Source organism: Apostichopus japonicus, chromosome 9, assembly GCF_037975245.1.
Source record: "Apostichopus japonicus isolate 1M-3 chromosome 9, ASM3797524v1, whole genome shotgun sequence".
Lineage (NCBI taxonomy): Eukaryota > Metazoa > Echinodermata > Holothuroidea > Aspidochirotida > Stichopodidae > Apostichopus > Apostichopus japonicus.
The window spans coordinates 27,506,162-27,520,165 of NC_092569.1; the positions used below are offsets into that span (position 1 = coordinate 27,506,162).

Here is a 14,004-nt window from a genome sequence, read left to right on the forward strand (position 1 = left end):
TATGACACTAGTTAAAACACAATAAAACCATCGTCATTGGGAATATATGCCAAATTTGCGGTCGATCCTCAAAGTACGGCTAAACCTGGATTGTAGCCCGATGGGGTCGATCCTCATAGTACGACGAAGACTTGATTTTAGCCCGATCGGGTCGATCCTCATAGTACAGCGGAGACTGGATTGTAGCCTGACGAGGTCGATCCTCGTAGTACGACGAAGCCTGGATTGTAGCCCGTCGGTGACGATAGCGATTTTAACAACGCATAGGCTACCGGACCTACCACAGTGAGGAACGTACTTACCGCTCTGTCATCGCGTATGTTATTAGCCTGGAAGAATAACGCTAGGCGTTCGAGGTAACACTCGTCACACTCCTGACCTTCTCTAAACTTGCCATAGAAATCGACATATGTTGAATTACACTGACAGATGTTGGTGCTCTGATTGGACGAACTCGACATACGTCAAATTAAATTGACATAAGTCTAAGTAAATTGACACATGTCAGTGTTTCATGCTCTTATTGGACCACAATTGCCACATGATATTTTCTAGTGCTTCGATGGGAAAAGACCTGTCAAATGTGAAAGAAATCTACATAGGCCTTTGTCATATTAACTTTACATTTGTCGGTTTCTCATGCTCTCATTGGACGGCAAGTGTCACATGTTGTTTTCTAGTGCTGCGATTGGAAGGAATCAACATATCAGCAAGGAATCAACACTAAGGAGTGTTAGCTCAGTGGTTAACGCCGTTGCCTTCCAACCATATGGACCCCAGTTCGAGTCACTCCAAGTTTAATGTATGTCGTCCAGTTACAGAGTTGTTGACAATTGACAATTCATAATCATGGACGTTAAATATGAATCTTAGAGACTGATTTCGGTCAGCTTGCGGCTTTGATAAGCCAATGAGGCTTCTTCCCGAGTTCCTGCTTGCAGGAGGATCTAAAATACATACAATACATACATATGTGGAAGAGATCGACATATGTTGAATTAAAATTGACATATGCAGGTTTTGTGCTATATACTTACCAATTTGGCGAGGTAGATACAGCACATACCCCACGAATTTGGTGAGGAAGATCAGGAAAATACGATAATAATAATTTGGACATTATTACAATTATTTTAACTTTGCTATACATTTTGCAAAAATATAACACCCAGGGCACAGTCTGGAAACAAATCATTTGCCCACCCCTTCTGTCAGTGAGTACTCTGGACCCACTAGTGTCTTGACCCATCCATGTGACACTTGCTAACAACTCTGATTTTACCTCCAAGACACTTTCTTAACAGTATAGTCCACATGTAAATAGCAAAGTGGTAATTTTAAAATCTGAACTTTCCACATCATCGTTTTTGATTCATACAGCATGCCCTATAGCAGCGTAACTTGTAATCTTCATTTGAATAAAACACTTCTCAAAAATCCCTAGCATTTGACCTCACAAAGTACTTTATGCTGTTTTGTCTGCATTGTAATCAAACATCATGAAGCAACGTGCCATTATTTCATTTTCATATCGATCGCTGCATCTCGGTTGGATGCGCCGTCTTCTTTCCAAGCATCAAATTAAAATAGAATGGACGCCACTATTCTCTTTCATTATAAACTGTTGCCTATAAAGTCAAAAATCCATTTCGTATTTACATATATTGAATCTGTATGATTTCTTCATTATTACAGCAGCAAATTTCGCAAGTATACTATTATAATGAGGTGATGAAGTTGTCATGGCAATTGTCATCAGTTTCAAGATAGACAACCGTCCAATCACAGCTTGCTCATCGGTCGAACGGCATGGCCAAATGACGCTATGCATTCTATCTCGATTCTTGCATTCTGAAATGATCATTCAAAACAAGATCAAAATTAAATTTCAGATTTATTCTGGATATCAAAAAGATTGAAAAATATATTTGTTTTAATTCATTGAAGGGATGTTTACTCTCATACAGTATTTGACATTGGTACTTAAAGCTTTCAAAGAAGATATCCAGATGATCTCATCTTGTCCCTTTCTTTAAGAATACAAAGTACCATTTTGTTCTGCCTTCAAAGTTAGATCCATGAGCCCACAGTGCTGTAGTCTCTATTTCTGTACAATTAATCTATATCAAAATCAATTGTCAAATCATGTGTTATATCTTCCTCTTCACTATCATCATTAGAATATTCGAACCCATGAAAAAAAAAACAGTAACACTCTTGCCCCCCAATTACTCTCTTGACAAAGCTGCATTCTTATGCTTAGTACGTCAATGGTGGGAGACACTTTTATAAACTCTGTAAAACGGTTCAAAGTTTCAAAGTTCAAAGTACTTTGCACACCTTTTTTTTTTGTCTCTGTCATCATTTAGTCCCAAAACCACAATTTTGAAGCCAAAAAGGTTCAATCGTTTAACATTTCACAAAGTAAGCATCCATTTAATCAATTCAAATTCTTCTTGCAAAAGGCTGGCATGTGTTTACAGAGGCAGTCCCTTCTTAGATTAACCACAGACTGCATCACATCCAGACACACCTTCAGCTAGACTGTTTGAAATGGAACCGAGCGATTTAAGAAAAATGGCCAGTTCAACACCAAAGCATTTCAAGCTTTAATGTTCTTAATAAGCATCTCAGCATGAAACCCATGGGAGGATGATTAAGGTGGTTGATATAGAGAAAATGGAATAGGAATATGGCTGTTAGAATATCAATCTTGATGAATATTTAAATGTAGAATATTAGCATATCTATCAAATGTGCTCAATATGACACGTAATCATTAATACATTGTGTGCTTGGGCAGGGAACTTTGTCTCCATCGCCTCTCTTCACCCAAGTGTATAAATGGGGACTTGTGAGGACATTTGTAAATATAGTTGCGTGCACCTGTTTGTGGCTGCACCCTATGGGAATTCCCCTAGAGGACACGTAGATGTTATGCCCTGTAGTGCCCCAGGAAGGATTGCTTGAATTGTGCACACTTTGGTGTGTGGGTGAGACAAGTAACCAATGAGTTGTGTGAGGAGGCCTTTGGTCTCAAACAAAACTGTAAACCTTCAACTTCATAATTCCTGTAATCTTTTCTTAGCAAATTTTATGTCCCTACTCATACTGTACATCTTCGTTCAAAGCTTTCATGCTACTAAAAAAAGAAGAAACCTTGCAATAATTTAAAGCTCAACAGTATCTTCAATAAGAAGCTGCTAAAGGTGCCTTGAGAAGTTTCAACCATTAAAAAAGCATTTCCAGATATGGAGAGAGCTGCAAGCTGGACTGTTCAATGAACTAAACATCAAATTACTATGTAAAATACTTAATTTTCCCTGAGAAATTCCAAATACTGCTACCCATAGAACACTTACCAATACAAGGCCAGCTACTTTAAATGCTGAACGGGCAGGGAAGTTTTTGGGAAAATCTGTCAAATTAGAAAAAAAAATATGACAATCTTAATATTTCAATTTAAATTTAGTACAAGCTGGTTGTGTTTGCAAACATAACAATTGTCGTAATAATTGGCTTATATGGCAATCAATATGTCTACAAATGTTATAGTCACTTGGTACCAATTCTAGTAGGTATTTGAAGAATTCTTGATATGTAAATTAATACATCCTAATGTACAGTGATCTGCAACAAGCCAACCACTGCCTTGCATAGATATAATGTCACAGTTATTACACAACGAACACCAACAGTCTGTCATTACGTCACAAATCTACTGTATACTATACTAAAGCTATAAGAGAACTACACAGCACCACACAACAACATACGATACATACTATCAATCTGCAGGGTTTTTCTTTGTTTTACGGTCACTAGCTTTGACGAACAGTGTTCTCTTTTCTAGTTTCCATGGTATGTAATATTATGTAATTCTTTGCTCTAACTTCTTTTGTCAGTGAGTTATGTACATATAAGAAATAAATTGACTTGAATTCAATTGAATCGTGTACATACTAGACACAACTCAAAGCTCAACATTCAACCTACCGTAGGTCTACAAACTTACAGTATCGGAGCAGGTGACCTTCGCAGAAGTTCAATTCAAACCAGATCACTCTGATAGTGCTCTATATACGGCTCTGCAAACTATCTAAGCATAGCGCCACCATGTTTGGCGCGAAGCGTACAAGAAAATTTTGGCTGAAAATGCCTCCCAGATTGCTGGAAATGGCCTTGTAAGTTGCATCTTAGCATTTTCTCTTTTGAAAATACTAGCGATATCATAAAAACATTAAAAGAAAATTAATAAAATATGCTCAAGGGGGGGGGGGGGTCGGCTGCCCCTTCGCCCCTCTTGGCTACGCGCCTGCCTGTGGTTTTATTTTGCCACCAAGGACTTTCGTTTCCTTACAATTGAATTGGTAAAATTGTTTAACTTTCAAGGAGAGGACATTAAGCCAAATGAGTGTGGGTGAAAAAAAGCAAAAAAAAACTTTCAAAACGTTTATTCAACAGTCCACTCTTAAAAGTGACCAATGTCTCTCCATAGTGTTATGAAATAGTATCAAGGTGGTGGAGCCTTTTCTTAGATTTAAAAATTCCAGTTTCTCCATCAACTGTATAGCTTAATCCATTGGTCGAATATTATTACGTAATTTCACACGAGTTGTTTTTTACCAGGTCTTACAGACTGCATGGCGTTAGTTCATTTGTTTATCAGGTTTGAGAACTTGAAAAACATAATTACAGTGTAGTGATATTATAATTATAATATATAAATATAATATATATAATTATAATATATAAATATAATATACCTCTATATAATCACCGATCGCCATTCTGGTTTTCTTCGTTTGATTCAACATTTTCAGATATTCTTTCATAGATGAATTCTTAATAATTATTTACTTTGAAACAATCAGGGGCACAAAAGGCAAGTGCCCAGTTGTTTTGTGAATAACCTCAACCTCTTGGCTAATTACATGCGTAGCATTTATGTTACCCTTCTAGGGGGAATCGTGATACACACCTGACGATGGGCACACAGCCACAGTCTCTAGGCAAGGGGCTGGGGTTAAGAGCGAATTAGTCGGTTCGGTTTTGGGTTTTTCTTGCCCAGGTTCTTTCCTTGGTGACTTTTCCTTAAAAAGTACCTCAAACATGCCTTCTTCAATAAATTATAAGTGCCCATTCGTGGCGGGGGGGGGGGGATGCCTTTTACCCCTTTCTGTAATTTAAAAGTGATACCTTATGTACTTCCGTATCGACATTAAACTCAAACACACAATAATAACGACAATAAGAGAAATTATAGGTCTCTGAAATGTATTCCAATGTACACTTGGGGATCCAAGTTTTGACGTCGTTTATCTTAACTAAATCGGTGGAACATGGAGTTGCCATTTAAACTCCCTGGGTGTATAGTGTGAAACCACTGAATTCATAATGCCATATTATATAAGTTGTTATACTTCTAAGCATATAATAGGACTACCATGGTACTATAACACAATAAAAGACTGCCTCCACGATATGAGACAATGGAGTAATAAAAACGGTTGGGCAAACAATACATAATTTAGATGCAATCAACCGTGTTGGCCATAGTTAAGCTATATATATATATATATATATATATATATATATATATATATATATATATATATATATAGGCCTATATATATATATATATATATATATATATATATATATATATATATATATATATATATAGGCAATGTTCTGCGTAGCACTGAGAATTCTAGTAGAAAAATAGTAAAGTTTGCTAATGCTAATGATAAAGAAAACTAACACGACGTTTCGGGTATAAACCCTTTAACAAAGTGAGCAAAAAGACTACTAAAACTGTAAACAGCGAACGAAGAAAGATAAAATGGTCCAATGCACACACATGAAAGAAGCGAAAAGTAGCAGGGTAAAAGGACTACAACAAATCGAATTTAGAGTTTAAACCATAAGGGGATAAGGTGCCAAGTCGGAAAATTAGTCTATTTTCGGATTTAAGACGATCGATATCAGTGCCTCTGGAAGACAGAGCACACGTAACTGAAAACTGATAAGAGAAGGTTGAAAAGAGGCAGTGTGTTTACTAATGAATCTTTTTAGCAATCAATAAAACGATGGTTTATAGAGAATCAAAATGATACATGAGGGATTGTTAAAACTTATTAAAAATATGATATCCGATCACTCATCCGTGGACAATATAACCGTTTTATCATTAAAGATATAGATCAGGGTAAAGACAAAATCACAACTGCATGTAGCACACTGAAGGCATGGGCGTCAATCCAGGGGGGGGGGGACGAGGGACACGTACCCCACACATTTCGATGGGTGTAGGGTTTCGGTATAAGAGTAATAAATGTTCTCCCCTGTTATTTATTTCAGTCTCATTTCAATTATTCGAATTTGCAAAGCAAACAGCAGATATCATATATATTAACAGCAGATATCACATCAGTGAGCATGAAAATGGCGTTCCAGGATGAACAAACTTCAAACTATCTATGTGTGTAGTGTTCGGTTTCGGAATATCTGGTATTTTTTTCATTTCCTTCAACGAAGATTTAAAGTAGCCGTTATAAGAGGTTTTAATATTTGTACACCAATACAAGGAAACAGATCCTGACGGGGACAGCGGTAGGCGCCCCCACCAACTTTTTTTTCAGTCCGGGGGGGGGGGGGTTGGGGGACCGTGTCCCCACAAATTTGTCTTGACCAAAAGTTGCACTTCAAATTCACCTGTATTGAACTTTGGCGCAGTTTGATCCAGCGTTGTGCAACTATGACATGCTATAAAAGACGAGAATTATTACTATTGACACTGTTAGGTGTGTCTTCTCTGCTGAAGTATTAACACATTCAATCATGTGAAATATAATCTATATACGAGACTGGTAACTCGTGGTCAGCAAAACGGACTGAGTTTGAACAAAACAATCGTTAACAACTCACAATGTGTGTTGCCAATTTGAGCTAGCTTCACGTCCAGTTCTCATTTTATAATATTTATCCACAATTGTTAAACAGAGGACGGAAATCGCATTGGCGGCAGTCTATATCTTTTTTCCTGGGAGAGGACCCCAGACCCATCGTATACAAAAGTCTACTTGGGTTATTTGTCCCCTGATATTTTTTGGTCGCGCTCCGCTTAGATAGTATCCGAGAACAGACGCGCGTCCCCACTATTATCCAAGACGGATCTGCGCCCATGCACCAATAAATTAACTGTGTCTGAATTTCGAAATTTCCCTGACCAACATTCGTAAAATACTTTCCTCTACTCGTGCAATCTTGACCGGTCTGTCAGGGGTTGAAGGAGGTTTTTCTGTATTGGGTTGTCCATATATGAAATTTTGTGCAACATTATGGGTATGTTTTGAAGTGAATTTATTTCACGAGAAATGTGAATTTTCAATTCTGAACTAATAATGGGCTTAAAACCTTGAAAGGAGGGCTGACGGATATTGTGGAACGCGACGTAGAATCACCTACAAAAGCAATGATCCACAGGAGATACTGTACTATGAGGTCAAACATGATGTGTGACTGGTGACAATCGTCAAAAGGGTTATGGATGGGAAAACAAATTGGGAAATACTTGGTTCTCAAGCCCGAGATGTGCCATTTCCGGCGTGATCTGGGGGGGGGGGGGTGTTTAAAACCAGAAATTTTCTAGTACGCTGCGCGCCAATCAATAAACGAGAGATTCAAAATCATCCAATCCTTAATTGCTAACAGCATTTATTGCTAAAAATTAATAAAAAAATACGAATAACGATCACTCTTTCATTGACGATATAACTAGAATAGGCTAGCAGTTAAAGTATAGATTGGGAAAGAAATCTTTACCTTGTCATTGGAAAAAAATTTCTGTTTTCACTCCAAGATTTGTCCGATGTTTATCAAATTGCTTAACCTTTTTGATATTTGGACTGCTCGCAAAACCAGTGTTTGTAGCATGCACACAGTAGTTGTTGGCAAACAGTCTGTCTCCCTCTTTAATCTTTAAGTTAAAAATCTGTTTAATCAAATTAATAATCTGTTTAATCAACTTAATAAGTTGATTAATCAAATTAATCATAATTTAATCAAATTAATTAATTTGATTACTTAATTTAAAAGTCTAAGTAATCAAATTATGGACCAAATGACCAGAGAGGGGGAGTGGAATGGGGTGACTAACCGTTCGGCTATTCAGGGATGGTTTTAATAACAGAGTTGTTTAGCGGTCTAAATGCCACAATTAATTATGTTGTGTCTACATTCATCCTTAAAGTTATTTTCTGATGTTCACGTTCTTTGAACATTATGTCTCTTCATCATAATGATCTCGTAATTGACTGTAAAACTGATAATTGGGAATTTATAATCAATGGGCCTTTTATGATTTACGAAAAAGTTGTATTCAGAACTTGGGATTAATCTCGAAACTTTGTCATGGGAGAGGATGCGAGGAGGGGGGGGGGGGTGGGGGTGGTATGGGCAGTGTCGTAACTAGGTCAGTGCAGCTGGTGTGGACTCGTTTTGCCAGGGCCCTATGGTGAGTATGACCGATAACCGCCTGAAGATAAATGCTTACAATAAGAATATTTATTAGTTTTCTTAAAAAAATGTTCAGTTCTTAAAGTTCTCTCATGATACTCCATCGAACTGAGAATTCATACAAAACCATGTCCTCCACAGAGAAAGCCTCAGTATGCTATATCTAGGCGTCTACGTTGCCGAAAATGTACACAAATTCTCAGCCAAATCCAAACCATGATTGGGCTTAGTTGAATGAAGACTCTCTTCTGGGGGAACATTTCTATTGCTGCACCAGGGCTAGATCGCAGCCTGCAGCACCGCTGGTGGGACTGTGGCAGGGAATGGGAGAAGGGGAGGGGGAATTTCTATTGTTGCATCAGGCTAGATCGTGCCCTGCGGTACCACTGGTGGGACACTGGCAGGGAGTGGGGGAAGGGGAGGGGGATTTCTATTGCTGCAGCAGGACTATATCACGCCTTGCAGCTCCACTGGTGAGCCTGTGGCAGGGAATGGGAGAAGGGGAGGGGAATTTCTATTGCTGCATCAGGCTAGATCGCGCCATGCGGTACCACTGGTGGGACTGTGGCAGGAAGTGGGGGAAGGGAGGGGAATTTCTATTGCTGTCTCAGGCTAGATCGTGCCCTGCAGCACCACTGGTGGGACTGTGGCAGGGAGTGGGGAAGGGGAGGGGGATTTCTATTGCTGCACCAGGGCTAGATCGCGCCCTGCAGCACCACTGGTGGAACTGTGGCAGGGAGGGGGGAGAGGGGGAATTTCTATTGCTGCACCAGGGCTAGATCCGTGCCCGGCGGTACCACTGGTGGGACTGTGGCAAGGAGTGGAGGGGGATTGCACATCACCTGTTTATTTCTGACTATGATTCTGGGCGAGTGGGCATACTAGAGAGTGGTATTGAGAAACCTCTTTCCTAAGGACAAGCAATTATCAGAGATTTTCCTGGCACCAGTTAATTGACTCAAGTGACTGTGTTATTTCTATATACCTGAAAGTTTAGTGACTTGAGCATTGCTTTGACAACACTGGCGTGATGACCATTTTTGACCAAAGGTGTAGGTCATGGGTCAGTCTGCCTTGATGATGGCTTCCTGAAAATGGACGGAACAAGTGACCAAAGAACATGGACAGAAGTAGTATTGATAATTATCATGCTACATGTATTCAATAAATCTTGCACTAAGTTACACATAGATAAATACATAAATACACAATGATGATTATAATATCTTAAATGAAACATGCTGCACAGTGCAATCAACTGCTTTAAAGCCCGGGCTATGTAGAGACAGCAGTATGATAGACTCTGTATAATATAGATACACAATGCTGCAAATGTGACCATTAAACCAACATGAAACAATATGGCAAATTCTCATTCTAACAAACAAATATATTATCACTAGTCTTATATCCTTTACATAACCCAACTGATGTAATAATTTTAACAACTTCACATAATCATCAACTGATGTAATCATAAACTGTTTACCTCCCTTCTGAATAATCATCAACACACTGAGGTAATCATGAACTGGTTACCTATCTTACATAATCACAATCATAATAAAAATGTAATCATAAACTACTTATCTATCTTACATAATCATACATTCCTACTCCATGTCATAATAAACTACTTACCTATCTTACAAAATCATACATTGCTAATCCATGTAATCATAAATTAATTACCTATCTTATATAATCATACATTCCTACTCCATGTCATAATAAACTACTAACCTATCTTACAAAATCATACATTGCTAATCCATGTAATCATAAACTACTTACCTTCATAACCATACATTTTTAATCCATGTTATCATAAACTACTTACCTATCTTATACATACTGATATTTTAAGTGATATTTCTGCTGCTGGAGACTTTAATATTGATCTTTGTAAACCAGCCGCAAACTATTTCCTTAGTAACCTTACTGCCTGTGGCTTTCACCCAACTATTAACAAGCCCACCAAAGTCACTACTAACAGTTCTTCTCTTATTGATAATATTCTTACAACTTAAATAATACAAATGCTGGTGCTAAGGTGAATCATGTTGGTGTTTTCACAACTGATATCAGTGATCATTTTCCTATTTTATTACACTCTATTTTGAAGTCAAGTTCTATTCCTGGTTATGCTCCAATTTACTCTCGCAATTATTCTGAACATAATATCCGACATTTTGCCTCCTGTATATCTAGCACTGATTGGAGTGAAGTTTTTCTGGCAAAGGACACAAACAGTGCATTTAATACCTTCAATAATAGTTTTAGCCAGTCTTATTCAGACTGCTTCCCACTGTATAGAGTACGGCAAAGGCTAAAGAATAATCAACCTTGGATTACCAGTGGACTCCTTGTCTCAATTAAACGTAAGAATATACTGTACAAGACTTACTTAAAGTCACCAAATCAAGTTAACAAAGAGTCCTTCACCAAATATCGAAATATCCTCAATCACAGTATGCGCATAGCAAAGAGAAAACATTATACATGTATGCATATTCAACAGCTCTAAACATAAACACTATTTTAAACAATGGTAAAAGTTTTTCAATTACCCTAACAACTTGACTTGACTTGACTTGACGACGATGATGATGTCTCTATAAGTGATCCTCATGAAATTGCAAATGCTACTATCTTACATAATCATACATTCCTAACCCATGTAATCATGCATATTAACATACCTTCGGTAATCATCCTTACCCAACCCAGTATTCATTAGCAGCTTATCTACATAACACATTGAACTAGTGAATCACCCAGTGCGTCTATAACCAAGCTGATCTGGGTATTGAGTTAATTTGATTCAGGACTAATATACGACATTGCCCTCTGTCAAAATGCTGGAGCGCCCCTTCGTCTGATGGAAAGTTGTTTACTAATCAATTCTCAATAAAAATCGAACATGAATATGTAAACAGTAATTCAAATGGAATACAGGGAGCCAAGATAATAAATTCTGTGTAAAACCATTTTATGCAATCTATTAACGCTTAGATAAACTATACTTACAGGAAAGAAAAAAGTTCTCTGCATTTGATTCAGCAACACAACCTTTTAAGATGTAACTTTTTGTGAGAAATTCATGTTGAATTCCAACAGACTATCCCATCCAATATTCCATCCCATGCCATGATATGGGTAATGACTATTGTTAATGAGAAACATATCTGAACTTATACCTGTTTACACAATAGTATATAATATCATTGTCTCATAACTGATAATAATACATAAGAATATGTGTGTCTGTACTTGTTTTCTTTTCTAAAAACAAAGAAATTGCAAGTTCTCAGATGAAAAGAATCAACAGGTCCTCAGAAAAATGTCATTGTTAAGGGGTATTGTCAAGGTTATGGTACGTGAAGAGTGGAAGAAACACCTGGGTACTCAGTCTGAATGTAAAACACACCTGGGTGTGTCTGTGTCTGTTTAGAGTAGTTTTGAGGAGCTGGGGGTTGAATTTGGGTTATCTGTGACATTTCTGTTTGCTGATATGGATGATATATTTGCTGAATTCCAGTGTGTTTGTTAGTTTTGATCCTCTTATCAAGTACTTCGTGGAAATAACCGTATCTAGACGGGTCTTATCTTCATTTCTGTGTATTTGATGTTATAGTCACCTCCAGGTAGATCATACCAGTATATGCTTGATAGAGCATCATCTGCTGCCATGTAGTCACCACTGAGGTTAGAATTTGCACAGCTCTCGTACCACCAGGCACCATGGAATATAACAGCACAGTTAGTACTGCCAGCTACTATATCATTGTCCCTGTCAAAGGTACTGAAGGCATAGTTAAGATGATAACTCAAAGCATAACCACCAGGGTCACCTCCATCTATGTCTGTGAATTAAACAAGTAAAGATATTCCCTTAAACTACAATCCATCACAATTAAGGGACCAATCACAATATAGACACATTAAACAATTAGTAAATATGATTGGATATATGTTGAATCTGGGCAGTTCCGTAAACTCGGACGTACATTTCGGATAGTTTATTGGTTCATATCTCAATGAGTATTTATATGAGATAACTTTTAATTTGGACATTGTGTGTCATCTGCCTTCCAATATTATGCTGTGGGGTTTTCATTTTTTACCTCCTTATAAGCCGCACAAAATTGTTAAAAAAAACACCCGGTGACGGACGGACGTACGTTGAGAAAGTGATTTTTTTTTTCAGATCATAAATCTTATTGTAGATCGCTGGGATATGGAATGTTAAACAATTAAAAGCTTACATGTATCATGTTAATAAGACCTTAAACTAGAATAAGCAGTAAAATCAAATTTAAATTTGATCACCTTCATGGGATATTTTCGCAAAGTTCTTGTGTGATGGACATACATTTTTTTATGATGGATTTACATCTGCAAATTGTACGTCCGTTACAACACAATTGAGTTCCAATAAAGCAAAGTTTAATTTGTATATTGTAACGTAACTCCCTCTGTTTCACAACTATTATTCTTACAACCTTGCAGCATGTTCTGTAACTACGGATGACAATTTATCTCAATACTATACAGTACATATTTATAGTAGTCAACATAAACCTGACACCTACAGTACAGAGACTATACAAAAAACATACTCTAGCCCTAAACGTTGGGGTAATATATAATTGAAGAATCTCCATTTTTCAACAAAAAACATTTGAACCACGAACCAAAAAAGTTTGGTGAATCCCTGCCAACTAAATTATTCCCTGTTAAAAAAGGTTTACATGATGAACTTAATAACAACCAAGTCAATGCCACATTCATTCAAATTGGCACCACCGAGTTGGCATCAACAATTCCAAAATATACCAAATAAGAAATTCATATAATTTGATTCATCCACATTTTTACCACTTAGCTGAGCGGTGCTACAAGATTTTGACCCATGCTGACCTTAATGACCTTTGATCTTTGACAGTATTAGTAGGTTTTGTACTCACCAAGGGCAACTTACATACAATGTGTGAGACGCATCCAAGTTAACACCATGTGAGCCTGGGTACAAAGTCTTCAGTACTTATCAATGTTGACCTCAATGACGTTTTACCTCTTTACAATCAATAAGGGTTACTCATTTTAAACAAATCTACATTCCACTTCTAAGTCTGTAAGTGCAAAGTTTACACTACTAAGTTAACCAGGAGCTATTGACCTCAAATTACCTTTGACCTTATGTTTAATCTCTGTGACAGCATACATCAAATATTACTACACAGCAGGACATCCATGCTGAATCTCTGTGACAGCCTACATCACAAATATCACTACACAGCAGGACATATATGCTTAATCTCTGTGACAGTCTACATCACATATTACTGCACAGCAGGAGATTCATGCTTAATCTCTGTGACAGTCTACATCACATATTACTACACAGCAGGAGATTCATGCTCAATCTCTGTGACAGTCTACATCGCATGTCACTACACAGCAGGATATTGATGCTTAATC

At 37.5% G+C, this 14,004-nt stretch overlaps 1 protein-coding gene and 1 long non-coding RNA gene across 6 annotated transcripts in view; both read right to left on the minus strand.

Annotated features, from left to right (window-relative positions):
- LOC139974357 (fibrinogen-like protein A) overlaps nt 1-14,004 on the minus strand; it is a 148,189-nt gene that overhangs the window by 88,717 nt on the left and 45,468 nt on the right. For 2 of the 5 annotated variants that reach the window (XM_071981439.1, XM_071981437.1), the window contains one exon: nt 9,652-12,386. The exons of 1 other annotated variant lie outside the window; for it this stretch is intronic. In XM_071981439.1, the coding sequence (XP_071837540.1) occupies nt 12,115-12,386 (272 nt within the window). In that variant the 3' untranslated portion in view covers nt 9,652-12,114. Of the gene's footprint in view, nt 1-9,651; nt 12,387-14,004 lie in introns of those variants that run through there. 2 more of the 5 variants (XR_011795457.1, XR_011795456.1) reach the window with 2 other exon arrangements.
- On the minus strand, nt 1,644-3,421 carry LOC139974041 (uncharacterized). Its single transcript, XR_011795372.1, has 2 exons — nt 3,363-3,421; nt 1,644-1,851 (listed from the first exon to the last, which is right to left on the minus strand). It is a non-coding gene; the product is annotated as an uncharacterized lncRNA (long non-coding RNA).